This window comes from Triticum urartu, chromosome 6A (assembly GCF_056163025.1).
Source record: "Triticum urartu cultivar PI428250 chromosome 6A, HENAU_Tu73, whole genome shotgun sequence".
NCBI classification, from domain to species: Eukaryota; Viridiplantae; Streptophyta; class Magnoliopsida; order Poales; family Poaceae; genus Triticum; species Triticum urartu.
Window position 1 is genome coordinate 344915309 of NC_141878.1, and position 27422 is coordinate 344942730.

A 27422-nucleotide genomic window follows, 5' to 3' on the forward strand; every position below is an offset into this window, starting at 1 on the left:
CGTAACTCCGATTCCGGCGTTCTTTATATCGTTTTCAAGAAATTTCATCTCATCTTTCCAATGGCACACTTGGTTTTCCAAGTGGAGGCCAGGTTCATGCATTTCCTATCATATCTTGCATTTTGCATCCCGCATCGCATCCCGCATAGCATATCATCATCGCATCGTCTTGTTTGGGTTCTTGCATGTGGTTGATGGTATCCTTGTTGCTTGTTTGTCTTGTTTGGGTAGAGCCGGGAGACGAGTTCGCTAACGAGGAGCCCGTTGAGTTTGCTTTCGAGGATCCAGTCAACTCAGACAACTGTGCAGGCAAGATGATCCTACCCTCGAAATCACTACTATCTTTGCTATGCTAGTTTGCTCGCTCTTTTGCTATGCTATTAATACGATGCCTACCACTTGCTTTCAAGCCTCCCAAATTGCCATGTCAAACCTCTAACCCACCATTGTCCTAGCAAACTATTGATTGGCTATGTTACCGCTTTGCTCAGCCCCTCTTATAGCGTTGCTAGTTGCAGGTGAAGATTGAAGGTCGTTCCTTGTTGGAACATTTATTTACTTGTTGGGATACCATTATATTATCTTGCTATCTTAACGCATCTATATACTTGGTAAAGGGTGGAAGGCTCGGCCTCTCGCCTAGTGTTTTGTTCCACTCTTGCCGCCCTAGTTTCCGTCATATCGGTGTTAAGTTCCCGGATTTTGCGTTCCTTACGCGGTTGGGTTATAATGGGAACCCCTTGATAGTTCGCCTTGATTAAAGCTTTTCCAGCAATGCCCAACCTTGTTTTTACCATTTGCCACCTAGCCTTTTTTCCCTTGGGTTACCGGAGCCCAAGGGTCATCTTATTTTAACCCCCCCGGGCCAGTGCTCCCTCTGAGTGTTGGTCCGAACTGAGCTGCCTGCGGGGCCACCTCGGGGAAACTTGAGGGTTGGTTTTACTCGTAGCTAGTCTCATCTGAGTGTGCCCTGAGAAAGAGATATGTGCAGCTCCTATCGGGATTTGTCGGCACATTCGGGCGGTGTTGCTGGTCTTGTTTTAACCTGTCGAAGTGTCTTGAGTAACCGAGATACCGAGTCTGATCGGAACATCTTGGGAGGAGGTCTATTCCTTTGTTGACCGTGAGAGCTTGTCATGGGCTAAGTTGGGACTCCCTGCAGGGATTGAACTTTCGAAAGCCGTGCCCGCGGTTATGGGCAGATGGGAATTTGTTAATGTCCGGTTGTAGATAACTTGAACCTTAATTTAATTAAAATGAATCAACCGAGTGTGTTACCGTGATGGCCTCTTCTTGGTGGAGTCCGGGAAGTGGACACGGTGTTGGAGTAATGTTTGCGTAGGTTGCTCTCTAGTTTCTCGCTCGCGCTTTGCCTCCTCTTCTCGCTCTCTTTTGCGAATAAGTTAGCCACCATACTTGCTAGTCACTTGCTGCAGCTCCACTTATATTTACCTTGCCATTCCTATAAGCTTAAATAGTTTTGATCGCGAGGGTGCGAGATTGCTGAGTCCCTGTGGCTCACAGATTACTATTACACCAGATGCAGGGCCTGATGATTCCGCTCCAGGAGACGCGTATGAGCTCAAGTGGGAGTTCGACGAAGACTCTCAACGTTACTATGTTTCCTTTCCCGATGATCAGTAGTGGTGCCCAGTTGGGGGTGAACGGGACCGTTGTCGCATGTTGGGTTCTCTTTTATTTTGGCGCCATAGTCGGGCCATGAGTGTTTGGTTGATGTAATGTTATTTATGTACTTCATTGACGTGGCGAGTGTAAGCCAACTATGTTATCTCCCCTTTTATTATCATATTACATGGGATGTTGTGAAGATTGCCTAACTTGCGACATATGCCTTCAATGCAATTATGTCTCTAAGTCGTGCCTCGACACATGGGAGCTATAGTCGCATCGAGGGTGTTACACCATTTCGGACCAACACTTAGACAAGCACTGGCCCGGGGGGGGGGGGTTAAAATAAAGATGACCCTTGGGCTGGCCTAACCCAAGCGAAAAAGAGGCTAGGTGGCGAATGGTAAAACCAAGGTTGGGCCTTGCTGGAGGAGTTTTATTCAAAGAGAACTGTCAAGGGGTTCCCATTATAACCCAACCGCGTAAGGAACGAAAAATCCGGCAACATAACACCGATATGACGGAAACTAGGGCGGCAAGAGTGGAACAAAACACCAGGAATAAGGCCGAGCCTTCCACCCTTTACCAAGTATATAGATGCATTAATTAAATAAGAGATATTGTGATATCCCAACAAGTAAACATGTTCCAACAAGGAACAACATCTCCATGTTCCAACAAGGAACAAACTTTAATCTTCACCTGCAACTAACAACGCTATTAGAGGGGCTGAGCAAAGCGGTAACATAGCCAAACAACGGTTTGCTAGGACAAGGTGGATTATAGGCTTGGTTCAACAATATGGGAGGCATGATAAGCAAGTGGTAGGTATCGCAGCATAGGCATAGCAAAAGAGCGAGCAACTAGCAAGCAAAGATAGAAGTGATTTCGAGGGTATGGTCAGCTTGCCTGAAATCCCGCAAGGAAGAAGAACAAGTCCATGAAGAAGACAAACGGATGTAGTCGAACGGTTCCTCACAAACGCGACGTTACCGGAACCAAACCGAAGAAGCAACACCGGAAAGAAGCACACAACATAGTAAACAACCAAAACATGAACATGGTATGATATGCAGGATCCGGTATGCGATGCATATGCATGACTTGCAAAGGAATGATTGAACCTGGCCTCAAATTGGAAATCCAAGAGTGCCACTGGAAAGATGAGAAGATTTCGGTTGACATCGATATAAAGATCACCGGAATCGGATGCACAGTTTGGAAATGGCAAGCATAACAAATATGGCACCGGTCTGCGATAATCAGCAAGTAGTCATCTAAATGCATCAAGATCAATATGCTACAGCACTCGAACATGGCAACAAAATACATGTCAGGGATCCATTCATGATGCTTGACAAAAGATGAACACTGAGCTACGGCTAATTCATCCATTAACAGGTTCAAACAAGCATGGCAAAAGTGCAAACGATAACAGGTTTCAGACATAGTGAAATTAACACAAGTCTGGAATTTATCATCAGGAAGCATACTCTGACCATTAAAACTATATGCTAAAGGACCTTAACATGGCAAAGCAAGGCATGGCATGAAGCTACTCAAAGCATTTAACAAAAGTCCCTTAGTGACCTTGAGCCAAAAGGGATCAGAAAATATAATCGCAAGCATGTGAACATGGCAAAGACATAAACAGATCCCAGACTTAGTGAAAAACTGGAGCATGCAAATCAGTTAATGAGTAGGCATGTTTACGAGCTCGATGCACTCACTACATAGCATGGCATGACATACTAAGCATACACTCAACAATAATACATGGCATAGAAGTTAGACATGGCAAGAACAACAACATAGCATGCACGGATCAATAGCAACATCCTCAGCAAAATCGCTAACAAGTCAACAATCTGCCAGGATTCATGATATAGCAAAAGTAGAGCTCGATTGACTCAAGCTAGGGTGCTCCATAAATGCAAACAAAGACATGGATGGATAGAGCACCACCATTTTACCAAATCATCCTTACTGATCATCCTCAAAATAGGCACGGATCACTAGGAAACAACATGAACATATGGCATACCGACAAAAAACGAACAAGGACTTAGTGAAAAACTATGTCCCTGAAATCAGCATTACCGATTGCACTACTTTGCATGCTTGTTCTAGTCACCACAAATATCACAAAAATACATGGTAAGCACCACTGTAAAGATGGCATGGCATATAACAAAACACATGTAGAGCTCAGGATCATATCATGCACACATTAATCATGGCAAAAATGACAAAATGCCATTTGCTGAAACAGATCTAACAAATTCATCACATAGCCCTCTTCCAACAGCATTTTGGGCATCAAGATGAGCTCAAATGAAAATGATGCAATCAGATGAAATGATGTACTCGTCGAGACGAATATTTTGATATGCTACACGCACGAATCGGAGCTACAGATGCAGTGTTATGATGCGGTGAATGTGGGCACATGAATCTGGAAATCTCGGGGCTTAGCCATTTCAGGAAAAAAAAACCGAGCGGCAGATAACTAAACGGCGCTCGAGGCGGGGAATAGCCATCTCACCATGTGGGCTTTGGCCCAATTGACGGTGGTGGATCGGCTCGGCGGGAAGTAGGCCCACGAGGTGCACGAGGGAGCAGCTCCTCTGCTCCCGCGCACGTTCATGGCGGCTGCGGTGGCCTCCAGCAGGGCCGGCGAGGTCGGAGATGGCCATTGGCGCGGTGGTTCCAGCCGGATCCGGGCTGATCTGGCCCCGGGGTGCCCGGGCCAGGCGGCGGCGGAGTCTCGGCGCTGGGGCGGAGCGGCCGGCGGCGAGGAGCTGCGGCGGCGCCGGCAAAGCGGGCGGCCGAGGCGTGGCGAAGGAGCAGCGGTTGCAGGGCGGCGCGGCGGAGCGGAACCGGGGTGGCGACGTGGTGGCGGGAGCTTCGGCAAGGCGGCCGGCAAAGTCCGGCGAACCCCGGCCAGCAGGCGCGGCGACGTGGTGCTCGGGCCAGGCGGCGGCGGAACTTGGGCCCGCGCGGGACCGCAATGGCCTCCCCGGGCCGCGCTGATTGGAGGAGAGAGGCGGCGGGGTGACGTGGCAGTTCTCCATTGGTCTAAGTGATGTGGCGGCGGGGCAGACATGTCCGGGCAGCGTGGACGCGTCCGGTGGCGCGAGGGGAAGGATTTTTAGGGTTTGCACTGTGAATTTCGGAGTGGAACACATATATATATATATGTAGAGGGAGCTAGGAGATTCCAAATGAGGTGCGGTTTTCGGCCACGCGATCGTGATCGAACGACCGAGATGATGGAGGAGGTTTAGGTGGGTTTTGGGCCACTTTGGAAGGGTGTTGGGCTGCAACACACACGAGGCCTTTTCGGTACCTCGGTTAACCGTTGGAGTATCAAACGAAGTCCAAATGGCATGAAACTTGACAGGCGGTCTACCAGTAGTAAACCAAGGCCGCATGACAAGTCTCGGTCCAATCCGAAAACGTTTAACACCCACACACGAAAAGAGGTAGAAAGGGACACCGAGTGACATAGGAGCACCGGATTGCAAAATGGACAACGGGGAAAATGCTCGGATGCATGAGACAAACATGTATGCAAATGAAATGCACATGATGACATGATATGCAATGCATGACACGCAAGCAATGACAATGCAAAAACAACAAATAACTGGAGGACACCTGGCACATCGGTCTCGGGGCGTCACATGGCTCTTCCATCCTCCTACTCTAAATCCTGCTGGAGGGGATTGTTGTTATCTTCGGCACTATCCGGAGTGTTATTATCTCCCGTGCCGGTATCACCACTTTTGCTTTGGCGGGACTTAGTGCGGCGCCGTTGACGTCGGCGCTTGGGTTGCTTCTTGGAGGGGTCATCCTCCGCTATCTCGTCGCCATTGCCTTCTTTGGGTGTATCCACCATGTATATATCGTATGATGAGGTGGCTGTCTAGTGCCCTGTGGGCAGTGGTTCCTCTTGTCGCCCGCATCGTCGTCCATACCGTCGATGTCTTCGAAGTCGAAGTCGAGCATGTCGGTTAAGTCATCGACAGTGGCTACTAAGTGGGTGGTGGGTGGGCCGCGAATTTCTTCGTCGTCCGCATCCCAGTCCTGCCAGACATAGTTCGGCCAGGATCCTCCTGACAGGGAGAGAGACCTTAATGAGTTCAGTATGTCGCCAAAGGGCGAGCGCTAAAAAATATCTGCGGAGGTAAACTCCATGATCGGCGCCCAACCGGATTCAATAGGAACGGGCGCGGGCGGTTCGGAGTCCGTGGCCGGAGAGGGATCTGGCAGTTTATCAACACGGCTCTCGTGCAAGGTAAGGTCCATGTTTGGCTCGATCGCCGCTGAGGGTAAGGCCTCCATGGCAGGGTCCATCCACCCGGCCACGGACGACACAACTGGCTCCGAATTGAGGGTCGGGGCGGCTGCCTGTGCGATCTCCTGAACACTGTCCGACGGTAGAACTAAATCGTGCTCATCATGACCGCGTGACGCACAAGGCAGAGGCTCGAATCCGTCAAAGATCAAGTCTCCATGGATATCGGCCGTGTAGTTTAAGCTTCCAAACCTGACCTGGTGGCCAGGGGCGCAACTTTTAATCTGCTCCAGATGGCCAAGCGAATTGGCCCGCAGTGCAAAGCCACCAAACACGAAGATCTGTCCGGGGAGAAAAGTCTCACCCTGGACTGCATCACTATCGATGGTAGTAGGAGCCATCAAGCGTAACGGCGACGACACAGAGGAACTCTCAATGAAAGCACCAATGTCGGTGTCAAAACCGAAGGATCTCGGGTAGGGGGTCCCGAACTGTGCGTCTAAGGCGAATGGTAATAGGAGGCAGGGGACACAATGTTTTACCCTGGTTTGGGCCCTCTTGATGGAGGTAAAACCCTACATCCTGCTTGATTAATATTGATGATGTGGTTAGTACAAGAGTAGATCTACCACGAGATCGGAGAGGCTAAACCCTAGAAGCTAGCCTATGGTATGACTGTATGTTGTAGTTGTTGTGTCCTACGGACTAAAACCCTCAGGTTTATATAGACACCGTAGAGGGTTAGGGTTACACAAGGTCGGTTACAAAGGAGGAGATACACATATCCGTATTGCCTAGCTTGCCTTCTATGCCAAGTAGAGTCCCATCCGGACACGAGACGAAGTCTTCAATCCTGTATCTTCATCGTCTAACAGTCCGGCCAATGGATATAGTCCGGTTGTCCGAAGACCCCCTAATCCAGGGCTCCCTCAGTAACCTTAGTCTTGGGGTGAGGTGTCTTTGCCGATTTATCCTGGGCTTTTTTCTTCCAGAACGGATCATCACCCTGTTTAAAAATTGGCAAAGGTTATAAGGACGAGTTAAAAAGGTCAGGATCAAACAAAAGGTATATGATTCTTAAAGATGGCAGTTTATTGGAAGCGCAGAAGGGACTTAGCCCTGTTTTGCTGTAGACAGCCTCCGGTTCATTCAGTATTTTCTTGACAGCTTCTGTTAGCTGAATGTCCACATGTCATTGAGGGTCTTTTAAGTCCCCTGTGTACTCGCACATTAAACCGGGGCGTCGGCTTAAAGGCAGAATACTCCAGGAGATCCAACTCGAACAAAATAAATGCCTATTAAACCGTTTGCAACGAAGGCCCGAAGCTTTGAAAGCTGTGGAGCATACTTGGCTCGTTCTTTGGCGCTAAGTCGTTGGGGAAATGGATGTGTGTTGCTAAGCCAGTGAGGACGATAACCCGGCAGAGGATTCTCATCGTCAGGGGAAGTATCCTTGTAGTAGAACCAAGTCTGGTTCCAATCCTTAGGATGACTGTGATGCTTGGCGTGAGGGAAGCTGACGTCTTTACTTTTCTGAATTGAAACGCCACCAAGTTCAGTATTGGGCCCGTCTACAAATTCGGTACGGTGTTTTAAATAGAAAAAGTCCCTGAACAGTTCAATGGTCGGTTCTTCTTGCACATAGGCCTCGCAAAACACTTGAAAATTACAAATATTGGACATAGAGTTAGGTCCAATATCTTGAGGGTGGATCTGGGAGCTTGCAAGCACATCACGAAAAAACTTTGATCCGGGAGGTTTAAAACCACGGTTCAGATGATCAACAAACAAGACTATCTCGCCATCCATGGGCTCAAGAGGATTTTCTCGACCAGGGGCTCGCGGTGGATTTCACTCCATTTTGGTAAAGCGCCAGTTGTAACACATCCTTGCAGATCTTCTTCCGTAACCCGGGATGGAACCCAATTGCAAGCATAAAAAGTCTTGGCCATTTCTTAGACAACCTGAAGGAAGGTTTGTGTCGGTTTAAGATTCATGGTTGACAAGCATAAAGCGTTGCAGGTTAAGAGATAAAAGGTTTTCAGGCATGCAAAAATTGTTAAACCGGAGGTTAATGCTAATATAAAGGATAAATCGATTGGCGGTTTACAAGGGGACTAATAGTATATGGTAGGTTATTTTCTAAAAGATAAACCGCCTACATGGAGAATCAGAGTATAGATCAGAAGCCAAAAAATGACTAAGTGAAGAAGAACAAGTTTCACAGTTTTACATTAGAATTTCAGATCTACCGCATGTAAGGAAAAGGTAAATATTTAGACCTAAGGGTTGGTGCTTGAGCAGTTCATGAAGTTCCAGATCGGGTCTTTCTACGCAAAAGGGCTGATCTAATGCCAAAAGAGGGACTATCATTGCTACCGCACAAGAGAGTATTATGTTTGGAGTCTATCATATAGGCTATAACGAAGAACAGGGGAAGAACACCGCAAAGCTTCCATGAGCCTGTGCGAACCCTAAACGGATCTACAGAGGAAAGAAAGAAGAACTCACTGAGACTGTCCAACAACGGAAGGGCACCACGATTCTCTGGTCGAATCAGGTTGATGCAGCGACCGTTGTTGGGGCAGATGCGAAGGTCGACGGCGCGGCAGCGTTCGGGTACTGAGGCGACGCGAGGTGGAAGAAAGACGAAGAGGCAAGGGGAGAAAAGGAAAGGGACCCTCAGCCCTATTTATAAGACAAAGGGATAAGTGACAGGAGCGGGAATCGAGGATCCCAAAAAATTGATATATCCCACAGTTGTCGCCTCGATTTTCAGAGGCTCGTTAATAAAAGTAAGGTACATACGGTTTTTTAATGAACAGATGACGTCATGGCGGTTTATTATAGTCCTGGAAGATGGTATCATGGCGGATTACAAGGTTTACTCGAAGGTACTGAAGAAGAAGTTTTTCTAAAGTGTTGAAGATTGACATGAACAGGTTCAAATCAAACTGGGGCCTAATGTTGGGGATATAACTATTGGGTATAAACCGCCCAGGAGGGGCTGGGTTATACCTGTAATGAGTTATTCATATTGAAGCCCATGAAGACAAAGAGTATGGCGCTTTAATATAAGAGATCTAAAAGCCCAGGGCCGAAAGGCGGATTAGGGCCCGTAGACATAAACCGCCATAAGGTGTGTAACTTGTGTTGTAAGATAGGAAAGAGTAGAGACCAAGCCGGACACATTTATGAGACGACCAGGATTCTGTAAACCGCCGGGCGTCAACCTGTGTATATAAAGGGATGAACCGGCGGCGGTTCAAGGACAAGAAACAACAACTCAAGAGCCAGGCAAAGCAGATTCGCCCCCTGGTCATCTAAACCCTAGCAATCCCATCATAACTGGAGTAGGCTTTACCTTCACCGCAAGGGGCCGAACCAGTATAATTCCTTGCGTCCTTTGTCCGCGTTAACCCCTTTAAGCTAACTACGTTGCGATGGCTCCACGACTAAGTCCTCACACAAGGACATCTGCCGTGACAATCCCACGACACATCCGGTGGGTCCTTGCTGTCAGGTGGAGGAATCATTATTTTCCGCGTAATAAGGAGGCACTTCCTTGCTGCGGCCGTGGACACAGCGTCAGCCTCTCCACGTACAATACTCTTCCAATGGAAGTCGTTCCTTGACCACGTTGACCACGCCGCGCCCAGAACACCAGGGCGGTGGACGACGGCGAGGCCTAGGAAGGGGACGACGCGGAGCCGGGAAGACACGACAGTGGTTTCCCACGCGGAGAGCAGTATGAGGGTTCACTGGTTCGGCTGCGGTGTGAGGATGTTGTCGCCTCGGAATAACAGGGGTGTGGGTGAGTAGAGGGATGGCCAGGCCAGCCGTGGGAGTAGTAGGGCACGGTGAGGCCTCTGCGGCATCACAGTCGGCCACGAGAGGTAGGAGTACGCGGCACGACCTGCGCTGGTTTGGGTGGCTGGAGCAAGAAGACTAGAGGTTGAAGAAGCACTAGGGCCATTGGATGGACATCGTATGGTCACTAATGCTAGAATCGTTCATATTGACTAAGTTGAAAAATCCCTCCGTCCCCGTTAACTTGGTAGGCCCACAAGTCAGCATCCCACTATGGTGGGTCCCAGCTAGCAGGGGGTGATCGTTTTTTGTGCGTAATAAGGAGGCACTTCATTGCGTGTGAAGATATAGCTGGTGGGTCTGACCTGTCAACGGGGGAACTTTTTTCACAAAATATAGAGGCCCTTTCGGTGGGTCCCAACTGTCAGGTGGAGGAATCACTATTTTGCATGTAGTAACCAGGCATTTCCTTGCGTGCGGCCGTGGACCTAGCTGTCGGCCTCTCCACGCACAGTCTACTTCTGATGGATGTCGTTTGCCGGCCATGTTGACCACTCCGCGCCGAGCGCATCCAAGGTGGTGGACGACGGCGAGGCCTCGGACAGCAATGAGCCGGAGATGGGAAGACGCGGGAGTAGAGTCGCGGACGGAGAGGTGTACGAGGGTTAACTGGATCTGGTGCGGTGTGGTTCGGCAGTTGGTGGAGAAGAACATGAGGTGTGGAGGGGTGGAGGGATGGCCTGGCCAACGGTGGGGTAGCGCTTCATAGCGAAGCGTGCTAAGCAGAGCTGCTAGCAGCAGGAGGCGGGAGAAGGTGATCCCGGCGGTGATGGAGGAAGAAGACGAGAGATTGAAGATGGATGCTGGTCGTTGGATTCAAATCCAATGGCTAACGATGTTAGAATCATTTTTGACTAAGTTGACAACGTCTTGCGTTGGCTTCGACCTATTGGCCCACATTTGAGCCTCCAAAAATGTGGCACGTATTCAACCCATTTTTCAGAATTCACAGTCAATTTGATCTCTTTTTAAAAAAATTACAGTCCATTTGCTGGGTTGGGTGAACAAATAATGTAGCGTCCATGCGGCCCATTTATTTTTTTCCTAAAAATTACAAGACATTTGCACTTTCTCGAAATACACGATTTTGCTGGGCTGATTCTAATTAAAATGTTGGGTTGGGCGCAGCAATGTTATCAAAAAATAAATAGGGGTTGAGCATTTTGTTATAAATATATTTAAATAATAAGTTATTTATTATTACATTGGTCCTTAAATCTTACCAAGCTTTTGTACACAATCACCAGGATTTTCGTTGCCAAAAAATCTTGGATTTTATTGTTAAGAAATTATTTTTATAAGTTAATGAGATGTGGGATATTGTTTTCTTACATATGTAAGTATCTGTTAAATATATGATGAAAATAACAATAATATATAATAACATATAAAATAATTTAAATATATATTATATAGTTAGAAGGGAAACATAAGTTAGACCAGGCGTTCCTATTCTTATATACAAAAATAGAACAAACCTCTGCGTTTTCTTCAAAAAAAATACATAAATTGGGCTGCCGATGGTTCAAGAAAAATAAAACCTTGGACGGGAGGTCCATAGGCCGGTCGATACATGACGACGCTCAAAAAATACAAACCGGCATGTCGTGGGCTGCTCATGTTAAAAAGGAAAGCCTAGACGGGGCAGCCCAAAACCAAGCTGAAATTTGCTGCCCCAGTGATAATAAACGATACCTTCCAGCTCCCCGGCTTTGTTGTGAATTTATCTCCTATAGTAACTATGTGGAAGCACCTAAAAAAATGTAACTCTTTTGACAAACCCGTCGGCCCCAACGTCAGTATAGCATTAGGAGGAATTATTTTTTCGATGAAGCACTTGCTTGCGTATGGCCATAGACCTGGTGGGTCCTGATTGTCTGCCTCTCCACGTACAGTCCTCTCCAGATTCCTCTCGTTTGTTCAGCATGTTCACAACGGCAGACAGCGGCGCTGCGGCGAGCGCACAAAGGCGCAGGAGGAGATCAGACCACCTGAGGCAGTGCCTTATTTGTAACGAAAGTACTGAACTAGCCCAGTGGCCAAGTGACACTACCCGACAGTTGTCCCACCAGGGTTCGATTCCACCTGATGCAAGGAAAATATGTCCAAATTTCTTGCCTCTGCCATTATTAATATGTGGGTCCCCATTGTCATCTACGCACACTACATCCAACACTTGCCAAAACTTTGTCCCTTGTTTTCTCTGTTTTTCGCACACTCAACATTGTGTGGGCATTTTGAAAATAGCATACCTTTTTGACTGTGCATCATATGAAGATGTGCTATGCATGAATGTTCATTGGCTGGTAGTTCCATTTTTGACCATGAATAAAACTTCCAACATGATGTTAACCCTGTTTGAAAAGGTTGTGTTAGTATAAATGCTCTGCCTCTGTAAGTTGCAGTTTCTTATGTGAAACGGAACTTGGAGTTTCTTGTCTGAGAATCACATTGTCTGCACTTTTATACTCCTATGAAACTACATTTTTTAAGTGCTAAAAATCGATCTCTAGAATTCAAAAAATACTTCATATGCTCAATACTGCAAATCTCAAATTCAAAAGACATTCATATCTGAAAGTACTCTCAAAATACACAACACAAAACACAATTCACAACCTACAAATACTGACAACCCTAAGCTCCTCTCCCTCTTCTCTATTGCAAAACCACCTCCTCTCCTGTCCCTCTTCTCCATTGCAAAACCACCTCCTCTCTCCTCGGACGAGGATCCCCTGACGTAGCCCATCCTGCCATTGAGACAATGACACATGGGTCCCAGCAAGCGTGGGGCCCACCTGTCAGTGACCGAAAGGCAGGGAAACCTCTCCTCTCCATCATCTCCATTCCAAAACCACTGTCTCGCCTCTCCCTCTTCTCCATTGCAAAACCACCCCTCTCCTCTCCATCATCTCCATTCCAAAACCACCGTCTCGCCTCTCCCTCTTCTCTATTGCAAGACCACCGTCTCACCTCCCACCTTCCAAAGCTAGCATCGGACCACTCAGAAGGACATCTACGGAGAGGATGCAGCAGCGAATCAGGCAGATCGCCGGTGGCGACTAGGCAAAGTTAGCCATGTTGAAGGAGATCCTTACTTGGTTTGACAATGACTGGGAGATATCGAGGATGGTGAGGGCCATGTGGCAATGTATGCGAAAGAGCGGGACGACAGTGATGAGGGCGGCGATGTACTCCTCGGCAGCAGTAACGCCGCAGTCCTTCGAGTTCATCGAGTATCTCCTCTGGGCAATGGAGCAGACAGATTCGCCCGAGGCGAAAGTCAAGCGGAGGTGGTGGGCCTATAGGTCGAAGGTCGAGCACCCATAGATTAACGAATCGATCAAGTACGATGTGTCGTTCGTGAGGGTGCAGAGCGAGCCGGAGCCACATGAGTATTCATTCTACCACCTCAAGAGGAGGCCGGATGGCATGACGTCGCTTCCCCGCCATTCTCCACGGTTCCCTCGACGCTCGCCTCATTTCAATGGTGTCGATAGGGTTTAAGGTAAGCTTCGCACTAACCTAATCTTCCATCTGCTCATCCTTACAATCAGTGTGACAACTGATAAAAATCATGCTTACAATCAGTCTCCGAGTAATACGCCAATCACCCTAAATAGCTCTGGACCTTTGGGTCAAAGTTGTGACACTGTGTAAAATAAAGAAAAATAGATTGGTGCTTATTTTAGAAAAGAGTACTCCCTAGAAAACTGCCAATATAAGCTACTAATATTTTTTTGAAGTCTCAGCTACTAGTATTTGGTTAGAGGATTTGCTGCCGAGAAAGATTTGTCCACAGTGAGCGCCACACATCCCACTGGCGGTGGTGGATGCCAATGCTTAGATGGAGCAGGGTTGGTGTCGGTAATTTTTACTTGGCACTTCGCACTCTGCATATATGCCGGTTCCATTCGTACATTTGTGCAGTTCCACCAAAATGCAGCTGAATAACCCTGTTTGCACAGATAATGAAAAAGTGTGATTACATTATAGTGGCACTAGTTGATGAAACATACACTAATAAATAGAAGAAAATATCGCGATAGTATCATAGTATGCCATGCTGCGAGGGCGAGATGGGCCCTGCGAAGCCTCATACGGTACGCCGCATACTGGAAATCGACCCAAGTCTCACCGATACACCTTCTGTCAGTGATGAACATCAGTGTACATCGGTAGTACATGGAGGGTCCTTGACACATTCCAATCTTTATTTGTGCAGATCAACTAAAATTAAGTACCCTAGTTTGCAAAAACACTTAAACATTAACAATGGGACTAGTTAATGAAACATATACTAACAAAGAGAAGCACTTCATTTATATACATTGGAAATGAAATGATAGAGAGGACACTCGTTCTATTTTAACTGTATTATTACTTCATTTTACCAGTGGCACTAGGGTCGAGCAGGTGGCAAACGAGGTGTACCATGCGTCGCAAGGATGGAGGTCGGGGGTGCTTAGACTGGGATGCTGAAGCTGGCTTTGTCTTCCCCCTTGATGTTTATGTGGTAGCATTTGGGTTGTAATCCAAACTTGGTCGAGCTGGTGCTGCGTCCCCCTACCTGCCTAGCTTATGTGGCGAACTTGTCTCCTGCTTGTACTCAGTCCAGTCTAGTAGTAGTTGCATAACTGCCCATTTACAATGAGATGTTGTCGGATAATGGTTCTCTATGGTAGGGTTTGTTTAATGAAATCGGAGGAAGCCCCCTCTTTCGATATATAAAAAAATTAGTGGCACTAGCGGTGCCAAAACACTGCCTCAAATTAATAGTGCCACTAGATCAAGGTGCAAAATAATAACATTACTGCTTTATCATGGCAGCGCCAAACATGCAGGATCTTTGGCAAATGGTCAGACCAAAAATCCACATACCTTGTGATGGGAACCATATATGCAGTCAACGCCATCGTAGAAGGGATGAGACCAGTCACCAACATGGATGATTCAATTCATGGAACCTTTTGGTGCAATTCACCTAAAATGAAGCAATGTCCCATGAGCTAGCAGCTTCTTCTTCATTTTTTAAGAAAAGGACTTCGGCCCCGGTTCCATTTCCATTAGAAAACGGAACCCATGGAGCTTCTTCTTCATTAATTGCAATAAAATTGAGCAACATAAAGGTTGGTTGTGAAGCTCCTAGAATGTTCAACTATAATTTGGATATAATTTGTGAAGTTCAACTAAGATCAAGCGTGAAATGTATGTCTCTGTTTGCACAAAAAAGGTGCAAAGGAGGGTGACAAACAAGCGATGAAACATACATCAAATGAAAAGAAGCATGTTCCTTATCTGAATGGCAATCCTACAAGGACAGTAGAAATTTCTAAAGCGGCAGCGTTGCTAGATATTAGTGTGGGCATTAGGATTAACTATGACAACCGTTAAATACGACATTACTTTAATGGTGCCATTGCTTCATTTTACCAACAACATTACATTAACAGCTGTTACAGAGTCGGTATTTGGGCACGGGAGAGTAAGTGGACCAGGACAGTTGCATTTCCAATGAAAAGAAGCAACTTATCTTAATGGGAAATTTATAAGGACATGAAAAAAACCCGCCATTGATTCATATTAGTGGAGGCATTACATTGAAAACAACATTGGTTGAATGTGTCCTTACTTTTAACAGTGTGACTGCTACATTTTACCAGTGGCATTACATAAGAGTGGCTCGGGGCAACAAAAATCAGAACAGGATATCTAGGTTGGTCCCATTTTTGTTCGGTATATCCACCTTATACTGTGTGAGGCTAGCAAATCTAGTGCTGGACTTACTCTGTTGACTTGTCCCCCAGTACCCACTTTCTTTCCTTTTTCAACCAATTTATCGGGTTTATATTGAGTTTGTACTGCGTTTCCCTTTATTTCCCTATTAGACCAAGAGTCTAGTTGGATAGCCAGTCTCTGCTACTTTTCGCCCCCATTATTTCCTCTTTGAACCAAGTCCTAGATTCAGGTAACAGATCTCCCCCACCCACCCCCTTTCTTCTTTGTTTGAACCAAGTAGTACTAGATTCAAGTGCATGAACTACTTTTCCCTCTTAATAGTCAAAATTTAGGTGGCTTTCGAATAGCCGATCGATCCTATCTACGAGGGGCCTGGGAAATAGTAAAAGATACAAATGCAGCGACGTTAGGAGCTCGGGAAGTAGAGCAAGGCCGGTTTCGAAGGAAGTTATACCTGAGGGTCGCCGGGAAGTCGCTAGGTGGGCGGCGGGAGGCCGGATCAGCCACACTACGGCAACAAGGAAGAAGCGGTCGAAGGCCCTCCCTAGCCAGCGGTGCTTGGGAGAGAACGGCATGGCACGCTGATCGGGACGCGCCGACAATGGGTACGATCCGTCATCAAGGACACCCGCGTGAACGTTGCACCTTCTCACCTTCCCCGGCGCAGAGGATCTGGCTGGATCTATGACCAGCGGTGAGCAGAGAGAGAGAGAGTGGCCATCGTTGTCGTGTTTAGATCTAGAGAGGACGAGACAGTGTGAAGAGAGCAACACTCGCAAGCAAGCGCGGAGGCTCCTGCATATATAGTGGAGTACTAGTTTTCTTTTGTCTACCGGAGCCGGCTTGACCTCGTCAATGACTGTCGAGAAGTCTTCATGCACGTGCCCCGGAGGCGCAGTTGTTGTTATTTTTATCTGAAGCACCGGATTATAACATATAACACGAAAAAATACCACATGACAAGAAACCATAACCTCACTACCCAAAGGACACAACATGAATCCCGACGGACAAACTAGACAAGGATCAAGCTCAAATTAAAGATAAAATCATAGAAAAGGTGTCCATCGATAGATGTCCTAATTAAAATAGCCGGCTTGACCTAGATGGCAGCCGAGTAGTCTTCGTGCATGTGCCCCCAATGACCAGTGCCTTGGAGGAACTCAGTTGTCACTGTTTAACCCTCACAGTGATCCGAAGCACATGACACCTAATATTGCGAGATGACAAGAAAGCTTTTTTAGATTTCTCATCGGAACTACAGCCCTATTGTAACACCCACAATGCGGCTATATATCTCACGTGTCGGGGCATGACTTAGAGGCATAGCCACATGGTAGGTTTGTCGCAAGAGGGGTAATCTTCACACAATCCCATGTACTGAATAGAAAGGGGTGAAGAGTTGGCTTACAATCGCCACTTCACACAAATACAAGTTAAACATACATCATCCAGAATACAATCAAGGTCCGACTACGGAACCAAAATAAAAGAAGACAACCCCAAATGGTAGATCCCTGATCGTCCCAACTGGGCTCCACTACTGATCAACAAGAAATGAAACAAAACAACGATCAAGAACTTCATCGAGCTCCCACTTGAGCTGGGTTGCGTCATCTGCACTTGTATCATCGGCACCTGCAACTGTTTGGAAGTATCTGTGAGCCTCAGGACTCAGCAATCTCACACCCACGAGATCAAGACTATTTAAGCTTATGGGTAGGAAAGGGTAGTGAGGTGGAGGTGCAGCAAGCACTAAGAATATATGGTGGCAAACATACGCAAATGAGAGTGAGAAGAGAAGCAACGCAACGGTCGTGAACTAGAAGTGATCAAGAAGTGATCCTGAAACTACTTACATACATACATAACACCAGAACCGTGTTCACTTCCCGGACTCCGCCGAGAAGAGACCATCACGGCTACACACGCAGTTGATTCATTTTAATTAAGTTAAGTGTCAAGTTCTCTACAACTGGATATTAACAAATTCCCATCTGCCCATAACCGCGGTCACGGCTTTCGAAAGTTCAAACCCTGCAGGGGTGTCCCAACTTAGCCCATCACAAGCTCTCACGGTCAACGAAGGATATTCCTTCTCCCAGGAAGACCCGATCAGACTCAGAATCCCGGTTATAAGACATTTCGACAATGGTAAAACAAGACCAGCAAAGCCACCCGATGTGCCAACAAATCCCGATAGGAATCGCACGTATCTCGTTCTCAGGGCACATCGGATGGGAAAGACGTCGGGTTGGCATAGACCCTGGTTGCCCACGGGGCGCCGGACATCGCCCAGTTTGGACCAACACTCGGAGGAGCACTGGCCCGGGGGTTTAAAATAAAGATGACCCTTGAGTCTACATAACCCAAGGGAAAAAGGCTCAGGTGGCAAATGTTAAAAGCAAGGTTGGGCCTTGCTGGAGGAATTTTATTCAAAGCAAACTGTCAAGGGATTCCCATGACACCCAACCGCGTAAGGAACGCAAAATCAAGGAACATAACACCGGTATGACGGAAACTAGGGCGGCAAGAGTTGAACAAAACACCAGGCATAAGGCCGAGCCTTCCACCCTTTACCAAGTATATAGATGCATTAATTAAATAAGAGATATTGTGATATCCCAACATATCCATGTTCCAACATGGAACAGACTTCATCTTCACCTACAACTAGCAATGCAATAAGGGGAGCTGAGCAAAGCGGTAACATAGCCAAACAACGGTCTGCTAGGAAAGGTGTGTTAGAGGCTTGACATGGAAATATGGGAGGCATGATAAAGCAAGTGGTAGTTATCGCGGCATAGCAATAGAGCGATCAACTAGCAAGCAAAGATAGAAGTGATTTCGGGGGTATGATCATCTTGCCTGAAGTCCCGCAAGGAAGAAGAACGAGTCCACGAAGAAGACAAATAGACGTAGTCGAACGGATCCTCACAACTCCGGAATGAAACCGAAGCTAACGAGAGAAGCAACCCGGAAAGAGGCAAGCAACATAGTAAACAACCATCAGATAAACATGGCATGATGCACAACCAAGTATGATGCATCTCCAGTTTAAATATGCATGGCATGGCAAAGAGCATCAAACTAAATTAAATGTTGCATATTGAAGAAACAACACATTTGATTATTTAGATCTCTCCCCTTTATATTACTCAACAAAATTAAATGTTGTTCAACCATGGAAAGAGGTGAAGCATAAGTAAACTAAACATTTAGGCAAGTTTAAATGAGGCCGGAATAACAAACAACAATTCCGATAAATCCCCATATGCATTTAGAAATTTAAAGCAACCAACAGTCTTAACAATTTAAACGTTATTAACATGATGCGGATGACATATGTAAGTTTATGCAATTTTTTTATGAAAATGTTGATAAGAGCATTATGAAGCATTTGTCACCGTGGTGGAAAGAAAAGGGTGCCACGGCGATGATAACGAAAATGGTGCCACGGCAATGTTCCGATGATCCGACAACTAGTAGAGATGCCGGTGCAAGAAACAAATGTGAGATGTGCGGAATGTGCAAGAGGTACGAGGAGTGATCCCGGATACCGGGTGTCCCACGAATCGGTGGCAAGGAAACGAGGAGGACCATGCAAGCTACAGTTTCAGACACGGTGCAAACGCGGGGTTCAACTCATTCAACACACATGCATTCGGTCCACGGGCGGTCGTCTCGGCGGTTATACCTTCGAAGGGTGCATTCTCGGAGGGGTTCGGGTTCGGTGCAAAGTAGAGTAAGTAGACGTTCTCGGGACGTTCGTAGTGGAGATAGTCGTTCATGTTCGGGAAGCAGTAGAGGTATAGGTCTTCGACAACGGTCATCGTACATGCTCCGAGGTCGTCGGTAGAGGTTCTCGCAATCTCAGCAATGGTAGTGGTACACATTTTTGTAGGTGTTCGAGTCATCGGTAGAGGAACTTGACAGAGTTGAATCCCTTCGAGGTTGTCATCGTACTTGGGGTCTTCAGACTCGCCGGTCTCGTCAACTCGAAGGGGTACTTGCGTTTTGCAGTTCCATATCCAGGGTCGACATGTAGCCGTACACGGGTCATAGGGGAACTTGATGTATCCGAGTTCTTCGGGTTTGTAGTTGTACTTGGCGTTCGGAGTTCGGGTCTTGCGGGTTGTGTACTCGGTGCTTGGGGTTCTGATCCGGGGGTGCATGCGTCCATGGTAACACTGCATGGTGCAAAGTGGCGACGACTTGGGCGGTTCTGGCCAAGCACTCGGACAGCTTGTGTAGGAGCTCGATGGGGCTTGGCTGCTGCTCGTCTCCTTCATCAGGTGACAGAACGAAGGTGCAGTGGCACTGGACGGCGAAGCAGCAGCTGCAGTGAGGCAGCGGTGCTGTGATGAGCTCACAGGCACGAACGACGACGAGCTTGGTGCGCTGGAGGTGGGGACGCAGACGAAGGAGACGGTGCGCGGGGTCGCAGGACTGGTGATCTCCAGCGGCAGCGGCCTCGTCCTACGGGCCTGGCGGCGGATGTAAGGCGGCGAGGAGGAGGTAGAGGAGGCCGAGACGAGGTGCAGGCGAGCCATGGAGGTCGGCGGCGCCATGGCTGCGCGGGTCAGATGAGCTCGCGGGCGACGACAACTGCTGCCGGCCGGACTTGTCCAGGAGGCAGGGAGGCTCGGTGGCGCCGGAGTCTTGGCGATGGTAGAGGCGCAAGGGAGGAGAGGGAGACAGAGATGGTGCAGGGCAGGTTGGGTCACCGGCACAGGCGACATGGCCGGAGGCGGGGAGGCAGCGGCAAAATCTTGCGGGCGTCCATGGCGGGGCAAGGCAGCGGTGTGGAGGACGAGCGAGGGGAGCTCCCCTCTCTTTCTCTGCAGGTGGCGACAAGAGCGAGGGAGAGGAAGAGATCGAGAGGAGGGAGGATCGGGCACCGGTTCCATCCTCTACGTGTGACGGCACTAGGAGGAACGAGGGAGTGAGGGGAGATGCGAGGGGATCGTTCGGTGTGAGGCTAGGGTTACCATAGGTGCGGCTGGGCCTTGGGAGGCCGGCCCGGTGGAGAGGAAAACGGCCAGGGCTTGCTGGGTTGCTCTCTCCTACTCTCTTTCTCATTTCTCTTCTTATTTTCTTTAGCAGAAAACAATTAAGGAGAAGAAAAGGAAAGAGGGGGGTTAGGGAAAGAATTTGAGTACGCGGATAAATTTCCCGGACTCGCAAAAATAAGAGGAATTTGACAAAATTGGCCTGAGGATTTTTAGAGGAAGTAAAATCCACACGCGTTGGATTTAACTTGGCAAGTTTGAATTTCGAAACTCATTCAAATGAACTCCAAATGGGTTGAAATTATAGGAGGTGACCCTACACGATGGATGTGATTTATGGGAAGATTTGGAACATTAATGGAGAAAGTAAAATTGCAACCCAATTTGCAATTTAACTTAAAAGGTCAAAAAGGAAGGATATGAGGTTGAGTCGGGTAAGGGAGGAGTTGAAGAGTAGTGCAATTGTGTTATGGGTAATTCCAAGTTAATGTAGTATTTTATAATAGCTCCCTAAATATTAGGAGGATATGTTATAAAGAGAACTCACCATGTGAATTCCCTCGATTTAAATGGACCGAAGATCCATGCAATTTATTTAATTGAGTTGGAAAGATTAAAGACATGATGGCATGATGACATGATGCAAAAATGAATGCAACATACCAAACAAATCACCCGACGAAACTCGGAAAACATGGAAGGCATCTGGAGCTCCGGTCCTGGGGCGTCACAACACTCCACCACCACAAGAGGATCTCGTCCCGAGATCTAGGATGGCACAGGAGAGAAATGGAAGAGGAAGAGGAGAGGTAAAACTAATTTGCTTCTTTGACAAACTAGTGAAACCACGAACCTTGAGAGTTTAAACAAATTCGAGAAAAGAATACAATGGAGATGAACAAAGTTTAAAACACTCCATTAGAAAAGGGGAACAAGGAACCTTACTAGAACCTTGTAGGTTGAAAGACATAAGAAAAGGGTTGCAATGGACAAGAAGTATATGCAAGCACTCTGGTAGAGACGAGATGTATAAGGAACGATAAATATCAATTACGACAACAATCCGGTTGGACATGAAAGGTAAAGAATATGAACTTGACAAGATGAGAGGATATTTGATGAAATCAACAACACACTGCCTTCGGAACTATTGAAAGAATGGCACAAGGGGTAAGAACGATTTCAAACAGCACTCCGGTTGAGAAGGGATGGAAAACTTGATAAGATGAGAGGACTTGAATAGAGGGCATGACACTCTGGTTAAATGGATAAGCACGAAAAGAACACAATCCTCGCAATTCGAGATGATGATTGAAAAGAGCAACATCACAATGCCTCCGGAAGGAAGAATAAAAGATGTATCATTGGAATAAAAGAATAGAGAAGAAAGTGCCAACTTCTGCCACAACTGATCTTGGAAAGCACCCTTCCAAGAAGGTTATGAAGGAGTTGTTGGAAAACCAACAACGAAAAAACCAAGCTTGCAGTGGGCTTATGGAGAACAACTCAAAACTACGAGGTGAAATTCTGCCACTAACGGGAACAATATATTGGATTGATGTCAACAAGGAGACGAGAAGCTTATTTCACCGGGAGGATAAATGAAGAACTTGGGTCATTTACAAGCACCATAAATAGAAACAATCCTTAGGGTCAGCTTTAGGTGAAATATAACCCAATATAACCCCAATGAAGAGATTGATGGATTGAAAAGATGTCCTGAATGAACTGAAAATGATGGATTTAAGATATGTCACTCTTGAAAACTTGTGAATCATGAAACACGAAGGGAAATTATCAACAATGACATAACACCATCTCAAAAGATGAGATATGAAAGAATTGCGCTTTGGAATGCAAGAAGAAGAATACTTGAACTTCTTAGAACAAAACATGTGTTAAACACCATGTTTATTTTAGAGTGTAGCTTGGGGATCATAACTTCGAGAGAAATATTGAAGAACGAATGAAAAATGAAAGGAATCCTTGATGAGCCACCATGTTGAGCCTCCATGTAGAACTCCGGTAGTAGAAGGATGATGGAAAAAAAAGAAGTTGAAAGAACAAGGTGAAGCCTTGCAATGATTAGATGGAGCTTCGCGACTATATAATTGAGAGAGTTTGGAACTCTGGGAAAAGAAAAGATGAAACAATTGAAACCGAGAAGAATCTGATGAACCTCCGGAATAAGGAGTTGAATATACTCGATGAAACAAGAATAAGAATTACATTATGCTTATTTTTCATCAATTAAATTGATGACACACAATGGATTTGGCATACTACTCATTCTAATTGGTAAGGATTTAGGAGACATATAGCGCAAACTTGAGGAAGTCTTGAACGAATCACCAATAGAATTGGAAACAACGTATAAGTTGATAAGATAACAAGGAAGGGAAAACTTGAATGAACCACCGTAAGAATTGAAAATGAACGAAGTGAAGGGATGAATCAATGGTATGAATTTGAAAACAAACGAAGATACTTGAGGGAATTTATATCCAAGAGAACGAAGAAATCACGAGCTGACTAGAGAATACTTGAGTGATGCACCGGTCAGATTGGGGAAAGAGAGATGAATGTTGAGAATGAATAATTCTGAGATGAAGGGCTCTGGAGAATCAAACTGAAAAGACTTCTGGATTGCTCAAGATGGGTGAAAAGAATTCTCACAATCGAAAACAATTATGAGAGGATGGCATATGGCTAAAACCATGAATCTTTGGGATAACGGGTAAGGATTTAAGAGGAACTCCTCTTCGGTCTTCAAATGCAGAGAATGACGATGAGAAACACCACCACAAACTGTTGAGATATTCTGGGACAAAAATTAGAATGGTTGAACCGACGAAGAAAAGAAATTTGAATGCGATCTTGGAGAAATACATATGACTGATGATAATTCATACTTACGTCAAATTTGGAGAAGAATTTGAGAGTAACTCCGGGCAATTAATAGAGTCAGGTAAGATCCTAGGAAAAGACCCGTGGGTTAGGGCCCACTCAAGAGAAACACCGTTGAATGATTTAAAAGAGAGACTGCGCCAGTTGAATTAGTTGTCTTGAATGAGATAACAACCTCGAAATAACTTGAACGGATCGAGAATGTAACCGTGAATCTTCTGAGATATCTTCAGCACTCCGGAACAATTGACTAACGAGAAGTGGAAGATTATGAGGTGCACCAGCATGAGAAACCATTTGAAATGAGGAAAGGGATATAATCAACAGCAAAAGCTTGAATTGCAACCACCGGAGCAGAAAGAGAACCAAGAATGATGAACTTGAGGCTCTGTTAGTATCTTCCTGAGAATCACCGGATAAGAACATTGATTAAAAAGAATGAAGAGACTTCACATGAATAAAATGGATACTTGATTAAGAAATCTGAATCCTTGAAGAAAAAGGGTGGGAGGGCGGGAAAAACAAAGACAACTTGGGACGGATGAAACAAACACCGTTGGGAAAACCGAGAGGTGATCTTGCGGATGTTGAAATGGTCAAATCCACTTGAAGAGAAACACACCGGTTGAAAAGGATTGACAATACAATCTCGATAAACGAGAAGTATTTGTATTCACATAGGAGTATGAGAACACCGCTTAGAAAAGGTATGGAATCAACACTTGACCTTGAAGCAACTCGAATTCCACAACTCAAAACAAAACAAAGGATTGGCTTGCAAAATAAGCCGGAACAAACATATGATAGATCCCATATCGTATCATGTGTCTGTTGAAAAGATTATTCTAGGAGCTACTTGAATTCCCACTTATAAACTCCCGAAACTTTCTGGTTATGCAATCAGGTGTTGGGGATACAAGGGAAGCATAATATCTCACCCAAAACTAACAAATCCTACATCCAGCTGTATCCATCCTTCAACGCATAACCAAGAAACCTTCAGAAATCGTTTACCTCAACCTTCAAAAAGCATCCATTATACGAGTTATGGCAATACTCCCGAACTCCCGCACCAGTACTAGGTGGCGTCGAGGTTATCTCACCAACAACTGCATAAAAGAGATTTTTGATGTCGGCAAACTCAGGTATTCCAGAACTGCAACGATAAAATTGTGACGAGAACACCTCGGAGCTCAACTCCCCGGGACACTGCTACAACCCCTAAATATCAGGAGGCACTAAGAACAATGTTCTCGTCACAAAACCATCAAAACGATTCCAAGATACCCGCGTGATCCTTATTTTTTTAGTGAAATTTGAGAAGAGAAGAGTCAAAACTCTATGTCACGAGGCCTCACCAGAGTGACGAAGGGACTGAGGAGTAAAAAGATTCCTACTCTTCGATATATATAATCCTAAGACTCAAAACATTTTGTTCTAGACTCAACAACGTAAACGATTCGATCAAGCAGGGGGCTCCTAAGTCGGGGAAGGCTCTGATTACCAACTTGTAACACCCACAATGCGGCTATATCTCCCACATGTCAGGGCACGACTTAGAGGCATAGCCGCATGGTAGGTTTGTCGCAAGAGGGGTAATCTTCACACAATCCCATGTACTGAATAGAAAGGGTTAAAGAGTTGGCTTACAATCGCCACTTCACACAAATACAAGTTAAACATACATCATCCAGAATACAATCAAGGTCCGACTACGGAACCAAAATAAAAGAAGACAACCCCAAATTGTAGATCCCTGATTGTCCCAACTGGGCTCCACTACTGATCAACAAGAAACGAAACAAAACGACGATCAAGAACTTCATCGAGCTCCCACTGGAGCTGGGTTGCGTCATCTGCACTGGTATCATCGGCACCTGCAACTGTTTGGAAGTATCTGTGAGCCATGAGGACTCAGCAATCTCACACCCGCGAGATCAAGAATATTTAAGCTTATGGGTAGGAAAGGGTAGTGAGGTGGACCTGCAACAAGCACTAAGCATATATGGTGGCTAACATACGCAAATGAGAGCGAGAAGAGAAGCAAAGCAACAGTCGTGAAATAGAAGTGATCAAGAAGTGATCCTGAAACTACTTACGTACAAACATAACACCAGAACTGTGTTCACTTCCCGGACTCCGCCGAGAAGGGCCCATCACGGCTACACACACGGTTGATTCATTTTAATTAAGTTAAGTGTCAAGTTCTCTAAAACCGGATATTAACAAAATCCCATCTGCCCACAACCGCGGGCATGGCTTTCAAAAGTTCAAACCCTGCATAGGTGTCCCAACTTAGCCCATCACAAGCTCTCATGGTCAACAAAGGATATTCCTTCTCCCAGGAAGACCCGATCAGACTCGGAATCCCGGTTACAAGACATTTCGACAATGGTAAAACAAGACCAGCAAAGCCACCCTATGTGCCGACAAATGCCGATAGGAGTCACACGTATCTCGTTCTCAGGGCACACCGGATGGGCAAGACGTTGGGTTGGCATAGACCCTGGATGCCCAGGGGGCGCCGGACATCGCCCAGTTTGGACCAACACTCGGAGGAGCACTGGCCCGGGGGTTTAAAATAAAGATGACCCTTGAGTCTGCAGAACCCAAGGGAAAAAGGCTTAGGTGGCAAATGTTAAAACCAAGGTTGGGCCTTACTGGTGGAGTTTTATTCAAAGCGAATTATCAAGGGGTTCCCATAACACCCAACCGCGTAAGGAACGCAAAATCAAGGAACATAACACCGGTATGACGGAAACTAGGGCGGCAAGAGTGGAACAAAACACCAGGCGTAAGGCCGAGCCTTCCACCCTTTACCAAGTATATAGATGCATTAATTAAATTAGATATATTGTGATATCCCAACATATCCATGTTCCAACATGGAACAGACTTCATCTTCACCTGCAACTAGCTACGCTATAAGAGGGGCTGAGCAAAGCGGTAACATAGCTAAACAATGGTTCACCTTCAAGCACTCACCTCCTCAACAATGGTGCCAGAAAAGAGCTTGATGTCTACTACACAACTTGTTCTTGTAGACTCGTGTTGGGCCTCCAAGCGCAGAGTTTTGTAGGACAGTAGCAATTTTCCCTCAAGTGGATGACCTAAGGTTTATCAATCTGTGGGAGTCATAGGGTGAAGATGGTCTCTCTAAAATAACCTTGCAACCCAATAACAAAAAGCCTCTTGTGTCCCCAACACACCAAATACAATGGTAATTTGTATAGGTGCACTAGTTCGGTGAAGAGATGGTAATAAAAGCATAGTAATGATAGTAGATATTGATTTATGTGATAGGAACAATAAAAAACAGCAAGGTAGCAATTGATAAAACAGAGCACAGATGGTATTGCAATGCTTGAAAATGAGGCCTAGGGTCCATACTTTCGCTAGTGCAATCTCTCAACAATGCTAATATAATTGGATCATATAACCATCCCTCAACGTGTGATGAAGAGTCACTCCAAATTTCTTGTCTAGCGGAGAACATAAGAAGAAACTGTTTGTAGCTATTCTTTCCGATCGATCTATCCAAGAGTTCGTACTAAAATAACACTAAGTTATTCTTTCCGATCGATCTTTCAAGAGTTCGTACTAAAATAACACTAAGTTATTCTTTCTGACCGATCTATCAAGAGTTCGTACTAAAATAACACTAAAGCAAATTCAGATTCATAATACTCAATCCAACACAAAGAACCTCAAAGAGTGCCCCAAGATTTCGACCGAAGAAATAAAAGACGAGAACATGCATCAATCCCTATGCGTAGATTAACCCAATTTCACCTCGGGGATCCGCGAGTTGAGTGCCAAAACACATATCAAGTGAATCAATATGATACCCAATTGTCACGACGAGTATTCATATGCAAGAAATATATCAAGTGCTCTCAAATCCATAAAAGTATTCAATCTGATAAAACAAAATCTCAAAGGGAAAACTCAATTCATCACAACAA

General features: G+C 46.0%; 1 protein-coding gene across 1 annotated transcript; it reads right to left on the minus strand.

The window, feature by feature from the left end:
• Positions 1-18215: 18215 nt before the first annotated feature.
• On the minus strand, positions 18216-20491 carry LOC147965200 (uncharacterized). The gene is made up of 2 exons (XM_087526725.1): positions 19236-20491; positions 18216-18497 (listed from the first exon to the last, which is right to left on the minus strand). Exons 1-2 carry the CDS (start codon positions 20446-20448, stop codon positions 18361-18363), a joined length of 1350 nt encoding a protein of 449 aa, XP_087382851.1. The 5' UTR covers positions 20449-20491; the 3' UTR covers positions 18216-18360.
• Positions 20492-27422: the final 6931 nt, after the last annotated feature.